The sequence below is a fragment of the Emys orbicularis genome, chromosome 3 (genome assembly GCF_028017835.1).
Source record: "Emys orbicularis isolate rEmyOrb1 chromosome 3, rEmyOrb1.hap1, whole genome shotgun sequence".
Classification (NCBI taxonomy): Eukaryota; Metazoa; Chordata; order Testudines; family Emydidae; genus Emys; species Emys orbicularis.
In genome coordinates, this window is record NC_088685.1 from 159407825 (window position 1) to 159430113 (window position 22289).

Genomic DNA, 22289 nt, shown 5'->3' on the forward strand with positions numbered 1-22289 from the left:
AGCCATTGATTAAGAAGATTTTTCCTAAGATTCTCACCAGTGTGTGCCCAGTTCACCCACTTATTCTTATAGGTTTCCTTCTACAGGGATTGTCTCTGAAAGGGTTTATTCAATACCTAATTGGGATGAAAATCCACATTATCACTCTCATATGCCCTGGTACCAACCTCCCTGGAGCCCTCCCTCTCTTGCATATGGGGCATCACAATCGCCTTTTTGGAACATGTGGGAACCTTTTGGGGATAGATATGTGACGGTGCAAAAGCATTCCAATGAGAAGATTCATGGAAGACAACCAGTGTTGCCACAGCCTCTTCCTATTCACTCTGTTCAGAATGAAGACATATAATGTCAGGAAGTGCAACAGCTAGGGGATGAATCACCTCTCTCTCAAATCATCACATCGACCTTGCAGGGTGAGGCTGTCATGCCTTCACCTCCATTTTGTGCGGATGATTTTAAACTGTTTCAAGAACCAATGAAAAGAATTGCTGATGCTTTACAAATGTCTTTAAAGATAATTCAAGAATCTCAACTCATATTATTGGGTATACTTCAGTTATCTTCCAATGGGTGTTGCTTCCAATCAACAAAGCTTTATTTGAGCCAGCGAAAAGTGTTTGGATGAGTCAGCCACCATTCCAGCTACACATAAGAGAGTTGACAAGAAATATTATTTATCTCCCAAGGACTCACAGTTCCTGTTTTCCCTTCCAGTTCATAACTCTTTTAGTAGTAGATATTGTCACTGAAAGGTCAAAGCATGGTTGTAGATCAACCTTGCCTGACAAGGACCAAAAATATTTGAATTTATTTGGAAGAAAAAATTATTAGTCTGCCACACTTCAGTTTAGAGTAATGAATTTCCAAGCATTGATGGCAAAGTACAGTTATATTAAATATAACAATTTTCATATTTTATTAAGTTTCTGCCACAAGATCAGAAGATTCAGTTTCAGTCCTTGAAAGCTGAAGGTCAGACAGTAGCCAGATATTCACTTCAGGCTGCTTTGATGTCACCGGCAACACACACTGTGGCTTCAGCTATAGTAATACATAGAGCATCATGGCTACAAGGGTCTGGAATTCCTAAAAAGGCCCAGAGCACAGTGGATGAGCTTTATTCAGTGATAAAACCAGATGCTTCACTCCATTCACTGAACAAGTATCAAAGGGGTAGCCATGTTAGTCTAAAGCAGCAGAGAGTCCTGTGGCACCTTACAGACTAACAGACGTATTGGAGCATGAGCTTTCGTGGGTGAATACGAAAGCTCATGCTCATCCGAAGAAGTGGGTATTCACCCACGAAAGCTCATGCTCCAATATGTCTGTTAGTCTATAAGGTGCCACAGGACTCTTTGCTGCTCCATTCACTGAAGGACTCCAGGGCAACCTTACATTCCCTGGGAATTTACACACCTGTCAATAAGAGAAAATATAAGCGCAGTTTTCACAAAGACAGTGTTCTGTGCAAATATCTTACCAGTAAAAACTGTCTGAACCTCCCAGAAAGAAGGGAAAGTTTCAGAAGAGGCCTTCCTTTAGCAACAATAGGACCATGCAACCATCCGCATCTCGGAAACAGCAGTTTTGCTCAGAAGGCTGAGAGCTGCTAACCACTTGTCATTTTAGATCTAATGAGTCATCCTTCTTTGCCTACCCCTCTATTCAGAAGTCACCTTTATCTTTTCTGGAAAGCTTGGGACTGCATAACATCCAAAAAGTGGATTTTAGAAGTGGTAACCTCCGGATACACAATCCACTTGAAAGTTATCCCTGTCCCATCCTTTTTCAGGGACCTCTCCATGAGTGTCTTTTGAGAAAAGAAGTGGATTTTCATGGAAGCAAGACCTCTCTGTTACATTGGCAGAGAGTTCTACTCAAGGTACTTCCTAATCTCCCAGAAGAAGGGGGAATAGAGACCCATTCTAGACCTAAGGAGATTAAACAACTTCATCCAGTATTCAAAGTTCAAGATGGTCATATGATCCAGGAGACTGGTTTGCGCTTTGCAGGCCCCTACCTCGAGGATGTGCATTTTCATACAGCCATACATATGGCTCACACACATCTGCTATGATTCACAATAGATTAAGATAATTACCAGTACAGAGTGTTCCCATTTGGACTTTCATCGGCACCCAGGTTGTTCACAGGGTACTCTGAGGGCTTGTCTACACTTACAGTACTGCAGTGGCACCGCTGTAGTGCTTAGTGAAGACGCTATCTATAACAAAGGGAGAACTTCTTCCATTGGTGTAGGTACTCCACCTCCCTGAGAGGCAGTAGCTATGTCGACAGGAGAAACCCTCCCGTCGATTTAGCACTGTCTACAGTGGGAGTTAAGCCAGTATAACTACGTCGCTCAGGGGTGTGGATTTTCCACACTCTTGAGTGACGTAGTTATACAGTAACTCCTCGCTTAACGTTGTAGTTATGTTCCTGAAAAATGCGACTTTAAGCGAAACGATGTTAAGCAAATCCAATTTCCCCATAAGAATTAATGTAAATGGGGGGGGGGGGGGGGGTTAGGTTCCTGGGAAAAAAATTTCGCCAGACAAAGACTATATAAATATATATACACAGTATAAGTTTTAAACAAACAATTTAATACTGTACACAGCAATGATGATTGTGAAGCTTGTTTGAGGTGGTGAAGTCAGAGGGTGGGATATTTCCCAGGGAATGCCTTACTGCTAAATGATGAACTAGAACAGCTGAGCCCTCAAGGGTTAACACGTTGTTAATGTAGCCTCACACTCTACAAGGCAGCACAAATGGAGGGAGGGGAGACAGCATGGCAGACAGAGACTCTCACCTGTGTGTGTGAGAGAGAGATGCGCATTGCCCCTTTAAGTACACTGACCCCAGTCTAAGTACATTGCCTTTTTAAGTAGATCAGCAAGTTGAGACAGCCCCTGCTGCCAGCAAGCTCCCTCCGTCCTGAGCCCTGTCGTGTCTTCCCCCTGCTCTGTGGAGATGAGGTAAGCGGGGGACAAGAGCAGGGGGGAAACTACATGCCAAACTACATCTCCACTGTTTTCAGGCCTGGCTCTGAAAAGTTCATATCCCCAACAAACATTGGTTGCATATATCAGTTTCAATTCCACAAACAGTAGTATTATCACTTGGTGGAAGGACCTCACCACAGGTTGTATGGGGATGCCATTTACCCCACCTATTCTGTCAAAGATGATAATGTCTTACACATCACTAATTGCATGGGGGACACATCTGGATGAACATGTGGTGGTGCAGGGCAGCTGGAGTGCTCAAAAATCTACCCTACATATCAATATATTGCAACTGAGAGCACTAAGAAATGCATGCTTACACCTCCTACCATTATGTGCTACATACATTTAACAAGGGGGTGCATGATCATTTTGCTTATGCAAAGAAGTGATGCTTTTGTGGAGCTGGTGCATGAAATATCACCAGCATAACAGAGGTGCACTTACCAGGTCTACAGAACACAGTGATGGACAAATTAAGCAGACATTTCTCAGTAGACAGCAAATGGAAAATTAATGGAAAAGTGCTTCAATCAATATTCCATGAGTGGAGTTTCCCAGAGAGAGACTTCTTCACCACCCAGGTCAACAAAAGTGCAAGGTCACTGATCATCAGAGGACATGTTTCAGATTCTGTGTTTTGAAAATACTGTTTTATGCCTTTCTGCTATTCCCTTAATTCAGAAGGTGCTAAAAAATATAAAGCAAGTTAAGTCATAGTTCCAAAATTGTCCTAACAAAGCTGGTTCCCAGATTTAGTCCATCTCTCAACCACTCCAATGATTAGCTCCCCTGAGGTCCAACCTGCTACACCAGAACTAAGAACAGATTTTCCCATCCCAGTCTGGTGTTCTTGCACCTGATGGTGTGGTTGTTAGATGAGTCTCAAACTTTGAGGAGAAATATTTAAAGAATCTTCATAATATTTTGTTGAACAGCAGGAAGTGGTCAACTTGAAAAACTTATATTGGTAAATGGACTAAATGCCGAGTTTGAGGTGAGGAAAGAGATCAGTCTCCCAGAGTTTCTCCATTACCTCAGATGTTAGTTATTGACTGATATTAGAAGGATGTGGGATTTTGTTGAGTTAAATAATAGTTCAGTTAGAGGCCATCAGTGCCTTTCATTTCCTGGTGGAGTGTTACTTTTTCACTCACCCTAAGATAGTTAGATTTCTCAAAAAGCTAGTAAACCATTACCTCCCTGTTAGATGACTGCCACAGATTGAAGACCTTAATTTGGTTCTGTCAGCTTTAATGAGACTTCCATTCAAATGTTTAGTCAATTGGTCCTTCTTACACTTATCAATTAAAGTGTCTTTCCTAGTGGTTATAATTTCAGCCCGGAGGGTTGGGGAGTTGGGAGCTCTTGTAACAGACTCCCCCCCAACCCCTCCCCCCCAGCCTTATGTTGTGTTTCATGGGGACAAGGTAACACTTCATCTTCACTCTTGGTTTATTCCCACAGTGGTCCCAAATGTGCATATTAATCAGGAAATTCATTTGCTGGAGTTCTATCCTAAACCTTCTGGGAATTCTGGGGAGGCCAGATTGAATGCATTATATGTGGACAGCTCTCGCTTTTTACCAACAAAGAACTAAACCTTTCTGAGCCTCTCTAAAACTTTGTCTTGTTTGGACTAGGACTGAAAGGCTGCCCAATTACATCTCAAAGTTTATCTTACCTGATTGTGGCATGTATACAAAGCTGTTACGAAACCTTGAAAATAAAGCCACCTACAAATATTAAATTCATTCTACAAGGGTGCAGTCTTCTTCCGTGGCCCAGTTAGCAAATGTCCTTATACTTGATATTTGTAAAACAGCTACGTTGGGCTCTATCCAGTGTTTACTAGACATTATGCCCTTGTTCAAACTTCTTGAGTTGGTGCCTCTCTTGTTTTGGCTATGCTTCAATCTGCTGTAAGTAAAAAAAAAAAAAAAAAAAGACTCTGAAGCTCCCATCCTCATAAGAGGATTGCTACTTGGGAGTCACCTGAAGTGGAACACCCATTTGGGACTGTCACTCAACAAAGCAAGGAAGGTTTCTTGCCATGTATGGTAATTGGAATTCTTCGAGATGTGTCCCTGTTGGTGCTCCACTACCCACCATCTTTCCCCTCTGCTTCAGAGTCCTTAATATTTGAAGAATTCCACAGTAGCAAATGAAGTGGCGTGGCAGTTGATCCCATGCTGCCCTGTATACCCTTAGTACAGGGCACAAGGACAGCTAGAGCACGTGTGTACCATGTCTACACTGCTAGCAAAAAATCTTCAATTAAAGGTGTCTGTGCCCCTGACGTGCAGCACCCATAGAACACACATCTCAAAGTACAGTTACTTTAAGATACATTGGATCCAGCATCACAATCTACCAAGGAGTCCATGGCAGTGAGGTCTTCCTATTGGTTTCATCCTTATTCTGTTGTTGTTCTTGTATATTGGCTGGCTTGTACCAGTAGCAGTTTTTGCTTGCCTGGTAGGCAGGGTCTGTTGTCAGTTTGCAGAGACTGGGAGGCCCAATCACAGATGAGGTCAGAATTGGATGCATCCTATGCCTACAAAATCTGGGGATAATCCTGGACTAGTTAATGTCAGTATTGTTCTTTAGGGCACTGAGGTAGCATGCTGTAGTGAAAGCTGTGAACTCCTGAGTTCTAATATTGTCTTTGCCACTAACCAGCTGTGTGACTTTGGCTAATCACTTAACCTCTCTTTGTCTCAATTTGCCATTATATAAAATAGCATATGAAATCTGTATGGGGCAGCTTCTTATCTTAACACATCATAGAATCACAGGGTTGGAAGGGACCTCAGGAGGTCATCTAGTCCAACCCCCTGCTCAAAGCAGGACCAATCCCCAGACAGATTTTTTTGCCCCAAATCCCGAACTGGCCCCCTCATAACCCTGGGTTTAGCAGGCCAATGCTCAAACCACTGAGCTATCCCTCCCCCCTGACCTCAGTGTTCCTATTAGGCTTGGTTCACCCTATAAATACAATGGGATAGGGATGCAGTTTGCATCCATCTGATCCTGTAGGAGCAGTTGCACCAAGACAGTGATCTACAGGAACAGTGGCAATGTTTACACTATCGTCTGATAGTAGTTCCTCAAGGGGAGAGCAGCTTTAATTTCTTACTAGGTTTGCCCTCTTTGGTCATTCCTGCCCACTTCCTAGGCTCTACCAACTGGCTTCAGCTGCCCCATTTGAGTGGGACTTGTGGGCAAATTATGTCTTTGTGATTTTCCACTGGACAGGCTTCCTGCTAATGAGGCCCAGCACAATAGGTTCTGGCAGTATGGATTGAATCAAATATCTTGACTGTACAATTTTGTGAAATTCTTTTCTGCTTTCATTAGAAAACTATTTCTGTTAACCAATTTTTGGTGGTCATTTGAGTGTTCACCTAAACCAAGTTTCACTACCTACCTGAAAGGATGTTGTGAGGACTGGATTGTATATGGTTGTACAGCACTATGAAGATGAAAAGTGCTGAATTTAGCTATAGCAAGTAGCGGCTGATTTGCAAATTTAGTTACATATATATTAACAATCTTGCATTCTTCATGCCTAACATAGATGGATGTATATGTTCCTGTATGCCTGTTGTTCAAAAAAGGTGGGGAACCCTTACCTCTGTTTGTTGAAATAATTATTACATTTATACTTGCATATATTGAATATTATAGCATATTTAGATACCAAAGGCCAAATTAATCTGTGGCACAGTGGGGGCACTTCTATTAACTTCACAAGAGTTGCTGCTACTTATACCAGTGGTGACTTTGGCCCTGTTGCGTATCTTCTTTTTATTTATCATGACACCAAAAATTAGTAAATATATATGTGCAGTTATACTTGCCATGTTAATAGCACTTGTCCCTACCACTGGCACAAACTAGCTTTCAGTGACAGTGTCACAGGAAAAACAACAAGGAGTCCTTGTGGCACCTTAGAGACTAACAAATGTATTTGGGCATAAGCTTTCATGGGCTAAAACCCACTTCATCAGATGCATCTTCATCTGATGGTTTTAGCCCATGAAAGTTTATGCCCAAATAAATTTGTTAGTCTCTAAGGTGCCACAAGGACTCCTCGTTGTTTTTGGTGATACAGACTAACATGGCTACCACTCTGAAAAGTGTCACAGGAGGCACTTATGTGTATGCACATTAATCTTAACTCCAGGGGTTAAAACTGGGGTCATAGTAAATACATCCTGGCCTCAGTTACACTGGCACAACTGCAGTGGCCTCAGGATTTGGCCCCTTGAGTTTAGACAGAAATATTTTCCATCACTAGAATATCTTAACAGCTTTTAAAATACTTTGCATCACTGTTGTGTGAAGATGAATGAAATTCTGCAATATATTTTCCTTATGCTCTGTTATTTCACCTCCTGTGCATAATATGTGGTGCACCAAATCAATATTGTTCTCTTTTGTAAGTAACAAATTTATCTTTGGAGGCTTGGAATTATTCATACTTAAGTATAATTTGTTAATAGAAAAAAAAGGATTTTAGAGCTCCAAGATTTTGTATGTGAAATGAGACACAGATTGCCGTGAAATAATGGTAAATTATAAACTACATAGACAATAAGCACGCTATAGAAAGCTTAATTTTTAATTCAATATATACAGTTCAGTGTGGTGATTTCTTCATTATGTATCATATTGCGGTAGATTATATGGGGAAGTACAATATTAGTGTAATTGGAGAGTGGAATATGCATGCTGTTTATGATCTTTGTTTATGTATTATTGTAAATTTGAGTTCTGAGAAGAGTCTCAGAAAATTAACTTGTTTTAATTATCTCTTTTTAGCTCAGGTTATTCCATTTTCTCGTGATACTCATCTGTCAGTCTTCATCACTCAGTCTTTACATAAAATAATGCAGTCACCTGAAAGTTGTACAGAATTGTGGGAAAAAGACTATCCAGCACCATGGCCCAATTGGGAGCTACTTCTAGGAACAGATCCATGCTACCAAAACAAAGTGTGTGGTGCAAAGTTAAAAAATGTATCTAAGTAACATAACATTTGATTGTAAAAGTATATTTTAAAATAATCTGTTATATGTTGAATGCTAACCCTGTGTTTGGCACTGTACACAACAGAAAATAACACTCTCCCTGCCCTGAAGAGTTAACATTCTAATAGACACACACACAGGATGCGCTGGGAAACCCAGCAGTGGCAATATTTGAAAAAATGTTATCAACTTGCTTTCTGTTGGCATCATATTAGAAGTGAATCTTTAGGAAGGACTCTTGGGAGGTAGTTGTAAACTAAATATGAATATACCAATCTGAATTTATGTAAGAAAGTATAGGTCCTGGGTTTTTTTTTACAGAAGTTCAACTTATCTATTTTGACAATTACTGTTTTGAAAAATTATTAATTTACAAAACCGGTCAGTAGATATCTAAATTGCTGTTAACAGAGAAAATTTAATTAGACCAACCTTTTGTCAAAATGAAATTTGTAACTATTTCTTACAATATTAAATCTACAGATTTTGACTCTTCTGTCTATTCTTAGTAGTTCAATGGAACAAGTTGAATCTTATAGCAGAAACTTTATGCGATACTGTGCCATGGTGAATGAAGCTAAAACTATGAATATGGAAATCTTAGCACTACAAAGGGAATTATCGTCACATGATTTCAGAGGCATCTTAAATAAGTATACAGATGATGTAAACGAGATTATATGTATGACTATTGAAAGACGCATTCATATGATTAAGGTCAGAAGTGTTAACTATCAAACAGACTGCCTGCCATATTTTGAAACCCTGGTTAATATAATACGTTCATCATTGTATGCAATAGTTGAAGCAAGGAACTCACATCTCTCAGAAGTAAGTGACTTGATCGTTTTTATTGCACACACATTTAGGGTTTATAAATGAAAATATGTTATAGTATGTATGGTATTATTCCACACATATATTAATCAGCAATATCATGAAACCAAATACTGCTTAGTTGCTATGATGTCAGTAAAAGATTATATAATTAAAATGATCTTTTTTACATTTATGAAGGAAAACCTTAAACTATGGTTCTTTTTAAAAGCTACTCTAAAAATGTCTCATAGGGTTCTACATTTTTTTATTTCTCTGTTTACCACAGCAAATTTCCTCAGTTTCCAAGAAGATTTATTTTCTAGTTGTCAGATCCATCCATCCATCTGATCAATCGCCTTTCATTAGTACCGTTCCACATAATCTAAGACATGCCCTGGAAAATGAGTTTTGCATAGCAAGATCCATATTGGACTTTATAATGTATTGTGCTCTTTACACTTTGCAGATTTTAGGAAGCTATGCTTGGGGGATATGTGTCATCTTCAAAATTATTTTTATAAAAAACACTTCCAATTCTTCAAGTGGTTGTTCACATGTAGTGCATTTATGGTGCACAGCATGAGGCCACCATCTTTGAAGATCAGTGCCCTAGGGTGCCCCATAGCTTAGGCATAAAGGATGGGGTGGGCAAAACTGCTCTCCAGTTCCTTCTTTCCATTTGTGGTTGTGAGACTGAACATCTGCAGTATCTTTGCCCGATGTGCTACTTAATTCTCATAGTTAGTTAGCTGTAGTTTATGTAGTTAGTTTCATTCTTTCTAGCTCATTAGCTAGATATATATATATAAAAACCCAAAAACTTTTAGCTTTATAGTCAAGTCCAGGTGCTCTTGGCACCAGACCCTTAAACACGGTGAAGTCCAAGACCTGTCCCTCTTGTGAGGAAGCCATTTCTATCAACAATAGACAGTGTAAGAGCGTTTTTTGTTTGGAGGATGTGCATATACCACACAAGTGCTCTATATGCTGTTCCTTTTCTAAAAAGACCCCAAAATCCAGGGTCATCTGAAAACATTCCTCCTTGAGAGCTTCACAATGGCTTCATTGACTCCTGAGCATGAGAAGTCTATTTAATCAGACCGTACAGTCTCTGAGAGCACTCCAGTAAGTCAACGGTTCACTTTGAGCTCCAGAGATCATTTCGTTTTGAGGAAGTCCCTCTCTTTTCCAGTGGGGTTGGCCAGTATCTCTTCAGTGTCCTCAGGTCAATCTTCTGAAGAGAGGCCTCAAAGAGCACCAATCCCATGGTCACTGGAGAAACAGATGTGCATCTCTGGCACTGAGCAAGCCGTAATGGGTCCCATTGATGCCTTGACATCAAGCAGTCATCACAACATTTCTGCTCAGTCTCCAGATGCCACTGACGAGTCTGGTACTAGTAATCGTGGACTGAAGCACTCAGCACTGAAAGTGTCAGCTCCAAAGATCTCAGCATCAGAGCTCCGTGCGCACAAATGTACTTTTTCTGATTCTGAAAATCCCAGTAACAAAGGACCACACCCAGAAGAATCTACCCATGGCACTGGTGCAGGGTGCGAGCAGTTATTACTCTCTGGTACTGACTGTAGTTCCTCCTGCCTTGCTGCCTGAGCCTTTATTTGTGGTACCCACCCAGCTCAAGGTACTGAGACACCTAATGGTAACTGACGAAGATGACATTCTGCTACTTTTTTCTGCCAAGAAGTTACATACCCTGGCACAGACCTCAGCACCGTTACTGGTTCATGATCTCTCTCCTGGACATCTGAGAGATCTGCTTCATGGACGGAGGTAGCTTATTCCTTCTTTGAGTGCTTGTCTCTATTTGCATTCTGCTTTAGGTTGTGCATGTGCTGCATGTGCTTCATGTGCCTGTGAATGGAAGTTTTTGCTAGCATTGGTCTGTGCATGGGTCCTACCTATCACCATACCAAGGCTATACCACCATACCAGCTCCGTGTGCAGGTGGAGGAGTCCCCCATGGTGCGCCAGAGGTTGGTCCTGGCAGAAGTCACCAAAGTCGGAGACCTCCTGGACTACGACCGAGGAGACTGGCTGGATACCCTGACGCTCGCTCAGCGCATGGGACTCTCCAGACCTCGTACTCCCCGGCGCGTCCTTCAGGAGGTGAGGGCCGCTTTGCCGCCCGCTGCTCGGGACTATCTCGACCGGGTCCTGCGAGAGGGCACGCCCCACCCACCCTCCACTCCGAGCCCTCCAGACTTTTTCATCGGGCCTCTGCCCCGTGGACCCAACCGCCCCCCCCCCCCGTCCCTTTGCCATGAGCCGGCTGCACGATCTGCAGCCGGTTCTGTTCCAGACCGCGCCAAGGAAACATCTATACACGCTCGTGCTCCATGTTCTTCATGTCCTCACCCTCGCGTCCCACCCCAATACGAAGTGGCGGGACCTTCTGCCACCTCTGGAGGGTGAGGAGCCCCGGTGGGCCAGCCTTTATTCTACTCTGATCCCGAAACCCACCAGGGACATCGGTTGGCGGCTCCTTCACGGAGCCGTGAGCACGGGCATGTACTTGGCGCGGTTTACCCCTATCCCAGACACCTGTCCCTTCTGCGGCGTGAGGGAGACCCTGGCGCATGTTTATCTGGAGTGCGCCAGGCTGCAGCCCCTATTCCGGCTCCTCACGGATATTTTGTTAAGATTTTGGTTGCACTTTTCTCCTCACCTTTTTATTTATGCACTCCCTATCCGTCGCCCCACAAAGTCACAGGACCTCCTGGTCAACCTCCTCCTGGCCCTAGCAAAACTGGCCATCTATAAAACCAGAGTGAGGAGGTTGGCCGATGGAGTCTCCTGTGACTGTGGGGCCTATTTCAGGTCCTCTATTCGTTCACGTATCTGGGCTGAGTTCCTCTGGGCGGCGTCCACTGGCTCCCTTGACGCCTTCGAGGAGCAGTGGGTGCTGTCCGGGGTTCTCTGCTCGGTGTCCCCATCTGGTTCGCTTTGTTTGACCCTTTGACCTCACTCCTGTCCCTCTTCTTTTATTAGTTGTCCCCCGTAATTTTTTGGTCTCCAGGTCCTGTGGACCCCCCCCTTAGGCTGGGGGGGATCCTTTAGCAGTGGGCGGCTAGTGGCCCGCCCACTTCCTGGATCCCAATAGGACCATACCAAGGCTAAAAAGGGCTATACAGGACCAACTGCCACTACAGTTCCTTCTCGCTACCCTTGGTTTGAGACAGAGCACTAGTGTCCATAGCTTGACACACACACCCCACTCCTGTACCCTATCTCCACAGAATAGGGGAGAAGGAGACAGGGCTCAGGACTTGGAGCAGGAGAGCCGCTGAGGTCTGAACAAGCCTTCCGGGTTGTGAGTGAGTGCCTTAAAGAGACAGCGCGCAGTGTCTCAGACTTCCCTATCAGCGAGCACACACACACACTCTGTCTCTCCACACACACCCCGCCCATGTACCCCATCTTTGCAGAGCAGGGGAAGGGGGGACAGGGCTCAGGAGCAGGAGAGCTTTCCATGATTGCCTTAAAGAGACAGCACATGGTGTCTCTCAGAAACTTCCCCAGCATCCAGTTCACACACTGTGTCTGTGTCTCACTCACACGCACACACTCACCTCCTAACACACTTGTATTATTGTTACTTCTTGCAGTGCACATATATTGTGTAATTTTATTCTTTCAAAGTGTTATTTTAGTTTTTTGACTGGTCTATGCATTTCATAATTTTTATTTCTCTCTTACACATAAATTTAATTCTTTGAGTAGTGAGTTCTAAAATGCCTAACCTGTCCTGTCTGGAGTAATTATTCCTATGGTAACTTTTAAAAGATAACATTATATCTAGGTTTTTTATTTCTACTGGTGGTGCATATCCGCACATTACCTTGGTGCTTATAACAGAATTTATTCCACACATGGATGGAAAAAATTAGAGGGAACATTGGTTTCAGCACTCCCTCATTAGTGACTGTCAGTCTCATATGATACGGTATGCTCCCTCTGGGGCTCCATCTCCCTTCCCCTCTGAAACACCTCAGTGTCCCTATTGAAGTCCCTGGGACCTGTATACAAGACATCCCTCTCTGGGGCCACGTAGTGAGCATGACACAAGGCGAAAGAAGGCCATTTTAACCCAAGGAGGAGCCTTCTCAGCTTCCTAGACAGGAAGTCAGCTGGAACAAGGGGACACCTCAGCTCCACTGGTCCTGTCATCTTCACCCAACAAGGCAGTGGTTTGAGCTTCGGTTTCAGTTCCTGAAAACTGTCAAAAAGTACTGCTGAAGCACCTCTAGATACCACTAGAAGTGCAGGAGGCTCCTCAGAGATTATTGAACATCCATCGTAGCTTGATTCCGAATAAGGTTGCCCTCTTTATCAGTGAGGCAGTCTGAGAACCAGCAAAGACTGTGTCACAGATTCTGGCCACCGTTGCCCCTACATCTTGAAGAGCGGAAAAAATATGTACCAGCTAAAGGGGCAGATTATCTCTTCTCAGATCCTGTCCCAAACACTCTCAATCAGCAAGTAAGAAGAGTAAGCAACAGAAAAGGTCAGCATCATTTTACAAGGATACTAAACATCTAGACCTCTTTGGGAGAAAAAACTATTCATCATTGAGTTTTCAGTTTATCCGTTGGGATAAAAAGAAAGAAAAGAACTTTAATTTATATTTCCCGCCCTGTCTAGGGGGATTCCCTCCCTTCCTGCCAGGGGCATTTAGAAGACTCTCTAAGTTCTTTCAGTTTAAAAAAAAAAAGAGGAGGGAGAAATAACTTTCTTCTGCATTCCTCACTGCTAGAGAGTGATAGCCCTCCCTCCGAGGGGCATGCCCAGCTGGGCTTCAAGAGGTGCCTCTCCTGCAAAGAGTCAATTCCTGTAATGGACAGACACTCTTACTGTGTCCAGTGCAGAAGTGCTCTCTCTGCAACCAGCTAAAGCCAAGGTCTTGCAAGAACTGGGAGCTGAAGTCAAAACTCCTCCTTATGGAGAAGACACTTCAGCCTCCAGGGGACTCCGGTATAGACCCCGGATCATCCCCAAAGCTTTCAATGTCAAAGGAGTAGAGTCGCAGAAAAGGCCAGCAGATTCTCCCTATAAAGGCTTGAGAAAAAGGGCTCCAAGCCCCCAAACTGAGTTGTTGGCCAGCCAGAGGGGTTCCCCATTGCAGCCACATCAGTACTAGTGGTAACCAGAAGTATCAGGGTGCCTCTGCTGTGAGCTCAGCTGCACTGCCTAGAGACACCAGGAGTCAGGTTCTGAGGCAGTGGTACCACCCCCTAAGGACAAAGACAGTTACTGTACCATCTGTAAAAGAGAGGCACCAAGTAAACCTTCAGTACCGGGTGTGACAAAGCTCCCATCTAGGGAACGCTCTGCACCTTCTCAGCTATCAGTACCGATAACCTACCACAGACACTGAGATAACGAGCCCACAGTACCGCAAGAGTTCTGGTACCCTACAGACCTGATGGTTGGGAAAGAACCACAATCCCCATTAGTTGGTACTGGGGCCCTGGTACCGAGCACATCCTGGCACCCGGAATCGCCCTCTGCATCAGGCCATGTACCACTAATAGCCTGGTCAGCGCCACCCTTACCCATTGACAAGGAGGATGTCATTTTCCTGGTCTCTCATTGTGGTCTGCTGTCACAATACAAGGGCTCTCCTCAATTCCATTGAGCCAACACATGATCATGGTACGGGCCCACTGGGGCAACCCCACCACCTAATACCCTTCCCTCAATGGCGGTATTGGGATCTTTGGTGACTTGCACATCATGGCCATCCAGTATCTCTCAGAGAGTCCACCAGACAGTTTTCTACAGCCTCGCTGTCCAGAGCCCCTGAGCCGGGGAGGAAGAAGCTTTTGCACAAGAGGAAGAAGGGCTTGAAGGGGAAGCTACTGCTCCCAGCAAACTTCTCCCCATTTCCACCAGATGAGGCTGTAAAGCCTCCCCCAATCACTAGGTGATGATTTTAAGAGAACTGACAAAATACTACATCCCTCCCGAAGAGGTAGACTTCCTATTTCAACATCCGCAACCCAACTCCATCATAGTAGATGTGGTTAATGCACGAGGCAAGCAACATCATGGCAAGTTGACCTCATACAATCAGGATTGGAAAAGGCAAGATCACTTTGGGAGGAAGGCATATTGGTCTGCAACATTGTAGTTTAGAGTCATGAAATACCAAGCTGTGATGCCCAAATATAATTTTAATTATTATGGGAAACTCAGTACATTTCTGGAACATTTACCGGAGACACACAAGGAGCTGTTTCAGGCCATTGTCAGACAGGGTCAGTCAGTAGCCAGAACGGCGTTACAGATAGCACTGGACGCAGCTGATACAGCGGTCCGCTCAATCTCCACGGCAGTGGTAATGAGGCAGGCTTCTTGGCAACACCTTTCTGGGTTGCCCAAAGAGCTGCAGATGATGATGGAAGATCCCCTGTTTGAAGGGCCCGAGCTCTTCGCAGAGCTCTTCTCTCCACACCTTGAAGGATTCCTAGGCCACATTATGCTCCCTAAGAATCTAGTACGCGGGAATGGAAGGTACAGAATGGAAGATGTAGCACTCAGCCACAGGACAGGACATGACTTCCTCAGTACCCACAGTCTCAGCGCTATTATGAGCCGCAATGTAAGAGGCTCGGGGTTCAGAAGCAGTCAAAACCTCAACCAGTAACCTCTCAGACCACCTCTTCTAAACACTTTTGACAGGTTGGTTGAAGGTCTGAACAACTATAACTTGCAACATGAGCTGCCATCTACTCTGTCACGCCCCTTCGGAAGTCGCCTGGCCCTCTTTCACAGCAGTTGGGAGAAGATCACCTCTGACGGGTGGGTCTTGGAGATTATTTCAAAGGGTTACACCATTCAATTCACATCCCTCCCCCAGTCCCACTCTCCTTCGCCTCTTCAGGGATGCTTCTGATGAGAACCTGCTTCACCAGGAAACAGATCATCTCTTATGCCTAGGGGCCATAGAATCAGTCCCAGCGCAACTCATGGTAAAGGGATTTTACTCCCATTATTTCCTGATTCCCAAGGCAAAGGGAGGGTGGAAGCCCGTTCTAGATCTAAGGGCATTAAACAAATATGTGAAGGTGCAAAAGTTCTATATGGTCATTCTAGCAGCCATTATTCCAGCTCTAGAGCAAGGAGATTGGTTTTTAGTCCACGATCTACAAGATGCCTACTTCCACATCCTGATACGACCGTCACACAGGAGATTCTTATGGTTTATCTTTCGGCAGGACCATTATCAGTACAGGGTGCTCCCATTCAGCTTCTCATCTGCACACAGGGTATCTTTCAAGGTGCTCTCCATCGTAGTGGTTCACCTGCGAACATTCGGCATTGTGATCTATCCATAACTAGGCAACTGGCTCCTCAAGGCTCCCTCATTTCAGAATGCCGTACAAGCCACCCAGATGACCAGGCACACATTTGTTTAACTGGGTCTACAGCTCAGTTTCCAGAAATCAACACTGACCTCAGTACAGTGACTGGAGTTTCAGTGCTGGCCTCAATGCAGTACAAACAGGAGCGTTCCTCCCACTGCACAGACTCACCACCCTTAGAGTCTCAAAGAGATAGTCCAGTCCAGTCCAGTCCTCAAACATTGACCAGGAAATGCCTGCAACTGCTAGGTCATATGGCAGCATGCACCTTCGACACCCCAAACACCTGGATGTTCATGAGGTGTCTTCAGATGTGGATCACTTCTGTCTATTCCCCGAACAAGAACAGACTAAACAAACTGCTATCACTAACCTCCACAGTAAAGCACTCCTTGGACTGTTGGACAGACCCATCCAATGTCCAAGCAAGTGTTCCATTCGTGCAACTGACACTGACTCTAATAATAGATGCCTCCCTAATAGGCTGGGGAGCTCACCTACACAACTGCAAAGTTCAAGGCAAGTGGTCTTCCACAAAAGCAACCCTCCTTAGCAATCTTTTGGAGCTAAGGGCCAACAGGAACATGTATGCACACTTTCTGCCTTTCATCAAGAACACCTACATGAAGGTCATGATGGACAATATGACCTGTATGTTTTACATAAATCACTAGTGGGCACCAGATCTCCCTCCCTCTGCACGGAAGCACTCAAACTTTGGAATTGGTGCATCTGTCACAATGTGCTCGTCTCAGCTATCTGTCTCCCGGGGATACAGAACATGACAACCAACAGTCTTAATCAGAACTCTTCTCACGACCATGAATGGGAATTGAACTCAGAGGTGCTACAAGACATATTAGTCTTTGTGGAGCCCCGACTACAGAGCTCTCCACTACTTACCAGAACAAGAAATGTCCTCATCACTGCTCCAGGCCTGACCTGGGGAAACATTCACTTGGAGATGCCCTCATTCTTCCATGGTACCTCTTGTATGCCTGTCTCCCATTTCCTCATCTGTTGAAGGTTCTATTGAAAATTCAGCAAGACAAAATGAGTTATTCTGATTGCCCCCTCCTGGCCAAGGCAAGTCTGGTTCCCTTACCTGACACAGATGGCAGTATGTCCTCAGGTTTGTCTTAGGCCCATTCCCCATCTGTTCTCTCAAAGCGAGAGGCTGATCCTTCACCCCAGCCTTCAGGTCTTCCACCTTCAGGGTTGGCTCCTTATTGGTTCCAAGTTTTAGAGGTAGAATCCTCTGACGAGGTGAAAGATGTGTTGCTGCACAGCCAAAAGCCAACTACTTGATGTACTTACCTACAAAAAATGGAAATGATTCCAAATTTGGTGTAATTCTAAGCACACAGACCCAACCTTGTTTTCTCTCCCTCTGATTTTAGACTACATTTTAGACCTCAAGATGTAAAAACTCTCACTCAGGTCCCTTAAGGTACATCTTGCAGTCATAACGGCTTTCCACCGTTAGATGGATACTTGGTGTTTGCTCACCCACTGATGTGTATATTCCTTAAAGGCATTGGGAATCTCCATTCCAACCTGGGACCTTAACTTAGTTTTCAGAGCTTTGACTAGACTTCCCTTTGAGCCCATGGCAACTTGCTCTCTTTTTTACACATGTCCATGAAGACACCATTTCTAATGGCCATCACCTCAGCGGGATGCATAGAAGAAATAATGGCCCTAGTGGCATACCCACCATACATGGTTTCTTTTAAAGAAAGTCCTGAGGTTGCATCCCAAGTTTCTCCCTAAAGTTGCCTCCACTTTCCATATGAATCAACAGACCCATCTCCCTGTTTATCCCCAAAACCATACCATGACAACAGGGAGGTGATTCTGCATATGCTAGATGTTAGAAGAGCACTAGCATTCTACTTGGACAGAACTAAGGACTTTAGGAAATCCCCTAAGCTCTTTCTTTGGTTCGCAGAAAGATCCAAGGACTGTGTGATATTGACTCAGAGTATCCAAATGGGTCTCGGGTTGCATTAATCTCTGTTATGAAGGACACAACCTACTGCCTCCGTATGGAGTCCATACGCACTCCACAAGGTCAGTTTCTACCTTGGTTGCATTCCTTAAAGATGTTCTTATCTCCGCAATCTGCAAAGCAGTGACTTGGGCTTCTGCCCACACTTTCGCAGAACATTATGTGATTACTGGAGATTCGGCTTCTGATGCCATCTTCAGCTCCTCAGCACTCTCTGTAGTAACAGACTCCACTTCAAAGTCCCAACCCTCCATGGGGAATACTGCTCTGAAGTCACCTACAGCGAAGAACCCATAGGGACACTACTCGAAGAAGTAGTTACCTTGTGCAGTAATGATGGTTCTTTGAGATGTGTGTCCCTATGGGTGCTCCATGACCCGCCCTCCTCCCCCTCTACTTTGGAGTTCTCCCTAACGGGCTCTGCAGTAGAGAAGGAACTGAGGGGGGGTTCGCCCGCGCACTGCTAAGTAACCTTGAGGCAGACCATGAGGGAGGGAGGGTGCATGTGCTGGCCTCATGGACACTGCTACTGAAGTTCTCCGATCAGCAGTGCAGGGATGCAAGCACACCTACAGTGGAGCACCCACAGGGGGACACATCTCGAAGAACCATCATTACTGCAGAAGGTGAGTTAACTTCCTTTTTGTACACCTGTCTATGAAGACTGCCTTTTTAGTAGCATTACCTGGCCAGAAGAATAGGGGATATTCAGACCCTTATGGCGGGACCTCCCTGCCTAGTACTTCACAAGGACAAAGTGACTGAGACTTCACTCAAGCTTCTTGCCTAATGTGGTTTCTGATTTGCATCTTAATCAGATGATTCACCTACCTGTCTTCTTCCCCAAGCCTCACACTACTCAAATTTAATACCTTTGACATTTTCAAATATCTCTCTATTTAGAGAGAGAAGGTAGCTATTCAGGGAATCTTGACTGTTTCTAGCATTTGCTGATAGAATGAAGGGACAACCTATGTCCACTCAAAGACTGTCAAAATTAGTCTTGAACTATGTTAATGCTATGAGCTGGTCCATTTAGAGCCAACTGAGCAAGTTAGGGCTCATTCCATCAGAGCCCAGGCTGCCTCTGCTGCATCTCTTTGACATGTCACAATTTCAGAGATTGCAAAGCTCATACCTGGAGTTCAGTTCACACCTCCACTCAGCATGACTCCTTGGTAGAAGGCCCCAGACCTGATGCCCACTGTGACAGAGCTTTCCTGAAGTCATCATCCAGGATTCTGAGCACCCACCTCAGGACACAAGTTATTCTTGTGAGTCAATAGAAGTGGAATACTTGTGGATGTTCACTTGAAGAGGAAAGAACAGTTACTTAGTCTATAATAAGTAGTAACTGGTTCTTTGATATGCTTTCTGTACATCTGTGCCACACCCAACCCTCTTTCCCCACTATTGTAGAGTTCTCGCTAATTTGGAGACTGTGTTAGTGAAGGAACTGGGGAGTGGTTATGGATGCCCTGCACTTTAAGCCATTGGCTATGGCGCATTGGAGAATGCATAGAGCATAGCCAGAGCCCCCAAAGGACACTACTGCTCAGAAAACTCTGGTCTTACATACATGGGGCCTGTGCATATCACAAGTGGAATACATGGATACAACATATCTCAAATAACTAGTTACCTGTAGTGTAAGTAAATGTTCTTTTTAGTGGCAGCATTTTATAAAAAGGTATGAAGCCTTAGAGTATGTCACTTTACACTGTTGAAAAGGTGTGAAAGAGTCTTACGCTACATCTACACTATGAGCTAGGGCCAGGATTCGCAGCTTGTGTACACATGCTCACCTTAACTCTCATCGGCACTAGCACACTCAAAATAGTGTATCTGCAGTAGTATGGGCTGTGGCAGCAGTGGCCTGAGCTTGCTTCCCCAAGTACATACCCATGGGGGTTAAGGCAGGTTTGTACTGAGGCAGCTAGCCCATGCTAGCTTTCTGTGCTACCGTCTGTACTCTACCATTTTGAGTGTGCTAGCTCAGATGAGAGCTAATGGGAGTATGTGTATACAAGCTGGGCATCACACCCTTAGACATAGCCTTAGTGTAAATGAAAATCCAGCCCTTTATCTCCAGCTCTCACACTTCATTTTGTTTTTTTAACTGCATTGTTCCTGGCTCCTCTCTGATTATTTTGATGATAAAACAGAGAAAAATATAACAATATAAATAATTTTAAAGTGTGTGTTTGAAAAATATAATGATTGATGTTTCATTTATTTTAGGTTATCCATTCAGCACTTAGAAAGCTGGACAAAGATCTCACAACAGTGGAAGAATTTATTGAGCACTTGACTTTCCTGAGCCAAATTTCCTCAGAGTTGCCAATGCTAGAGACTCAGTATAACACTCTTTCCCAATTGTATTCTATTGCAAGAGCCTATGACTTCTTTATTCCAGTTGAACAGTTTGCCTTATATCAGACCCTTACTCGCAGTCTGCATGATCTTAAATCAAGTATCCTTATTTGTGAAAAAGGAAAAAATGACAATATTATAAAATTCAGTGCAGATTTGGATGGCTATTTTGGCAACCTACAGTTTGAACTTAGGAACTTTAAGAACAAAGTAAGTTACTGGTCTGTTAAGAAAGCATATTTTCATCTTTAGAGGCAGTCTGGTCTAATGGATTGAAAATGAGTTTAAGAACCAGGAACTCAAGCATTCTGATCCTGTTACTCTGGCTCATATTGTGGCCTTGGGCAAATCACTTAATACTATATCTATATCTCATTTTCCCCATATGTAATGTGTGGGTAATAATACTTATGTAGCAGACGGAGGTATTATGAGGATTAATTATGTAATATTCATAAATGCCCCAATTCAATAAAGCACTTAGGCATATTCTTAAGTTCCATTTACTATGTTTGTTTATTTATTTGTATTGCAGTACCACCCAGAGCCCAGGTCCCCGTTATGCTAAGTGCTGTACAAACAAAAAGACTGTTCTTGGCCAAAAGAACATATACAATCTGTATTTAAGACAGACTAGGTGGACCGCTAATGGAAGTGCAAGGTGACAATGAGATACAATCATAGAACTGGAAGGGACCTCGAGAGGTCATCTAGTCCAGTCCCCTGCACTCAAGGCAGGACTAAATATTATATAGACCAGGGGTAGGCAACCTATGGCACGCGTGCCGAAGGCGGCACGCAAGCTGATTTTCAGTGGCACTCACACTGCCCAGGTCCTGGCCACCGATCCGGGGGGCTCTGCATTTTAATTTAATTTTAAAAACCTAATTTACTTTACATACAATAGTTTAGTTATATATTATAGACTTTTAGAAAGAGATCTTCTAAAAACGTTAAAATGTATTACTGGCACGCAAAACCTTAAATTAGAGTGAATAAATGACTTGGCACACCACTTCTGAAAGATTGCCGACCCCTGATATAGACCGTCCCTGACAGGTGTTTGTCCAACCTGCTCTTAAAAATCCCCAATGATGGAGATTCCACAACCTCCCTAGGCAATTTATTCCAGTGCTTAACCACTCTGACAATTAGAAAGTTTTTCCTAATGTCCAACCTAAACCATCCTTGCTACAATTTAAGCCCATTGCTTCTTGTCCTATTCTCAGAGGTTAAGAAGAACAATTTTTCTCCCTCCTCCTTGTAACAGCCTTTTATGTACTTGAAAACTGCTATCATGTCCTCTCTGTCTTCTCTTCTCCAGACTAAACAAACCCAATTTTTTCTATCTTCCCTCATAGGTCATGTTTTCTAGACCTTTAATCATTTGTGTTGCTCTTCTCTGGACTTTCTCCAATTTGTCCACATCTTTCCTGAAATGTGGTGCCCAGAACTGGACACAATACTCCGGTTGAGGCCTAATCAGCGCGGAGTAGAGCGGAAGAATTACTTCTGGTGTCTTGCTTACAATACTCCTGCTAATACATCCTAGAATTATGTGTAGTGTGGGGTTTTTTTTGTTTTGTTTTTGTTTTTGTTTTTTTTGCAACAGTGTTTCACTTTTGACTCATATTTAGCTTGTGATCCACTA

General features: G+C 43.8%; 1 protein-coding gene across 1 annotated transcript in view; it reads left to right on the forward strand.

Annotated features, from left to right (window-relative positions):
- The window catches only part of DNAH14 (dynein axonemal heavy chain 14), a 451367-nt gene that overhangs the window by 85890 nt on the left and 343188 nt on the right, over positions 1–22289 (forward strand). The window contains 3 exon segments of the mRNA XM_065401478.1: positions 3953–4011; positions 8534–8881; positions 20507–20848. Of these exon segments, the coding sequence (XP_065257550.1) occupies positions 3953–4011; positions 8534–8881; positions 20507–20848 (749 nt within the window).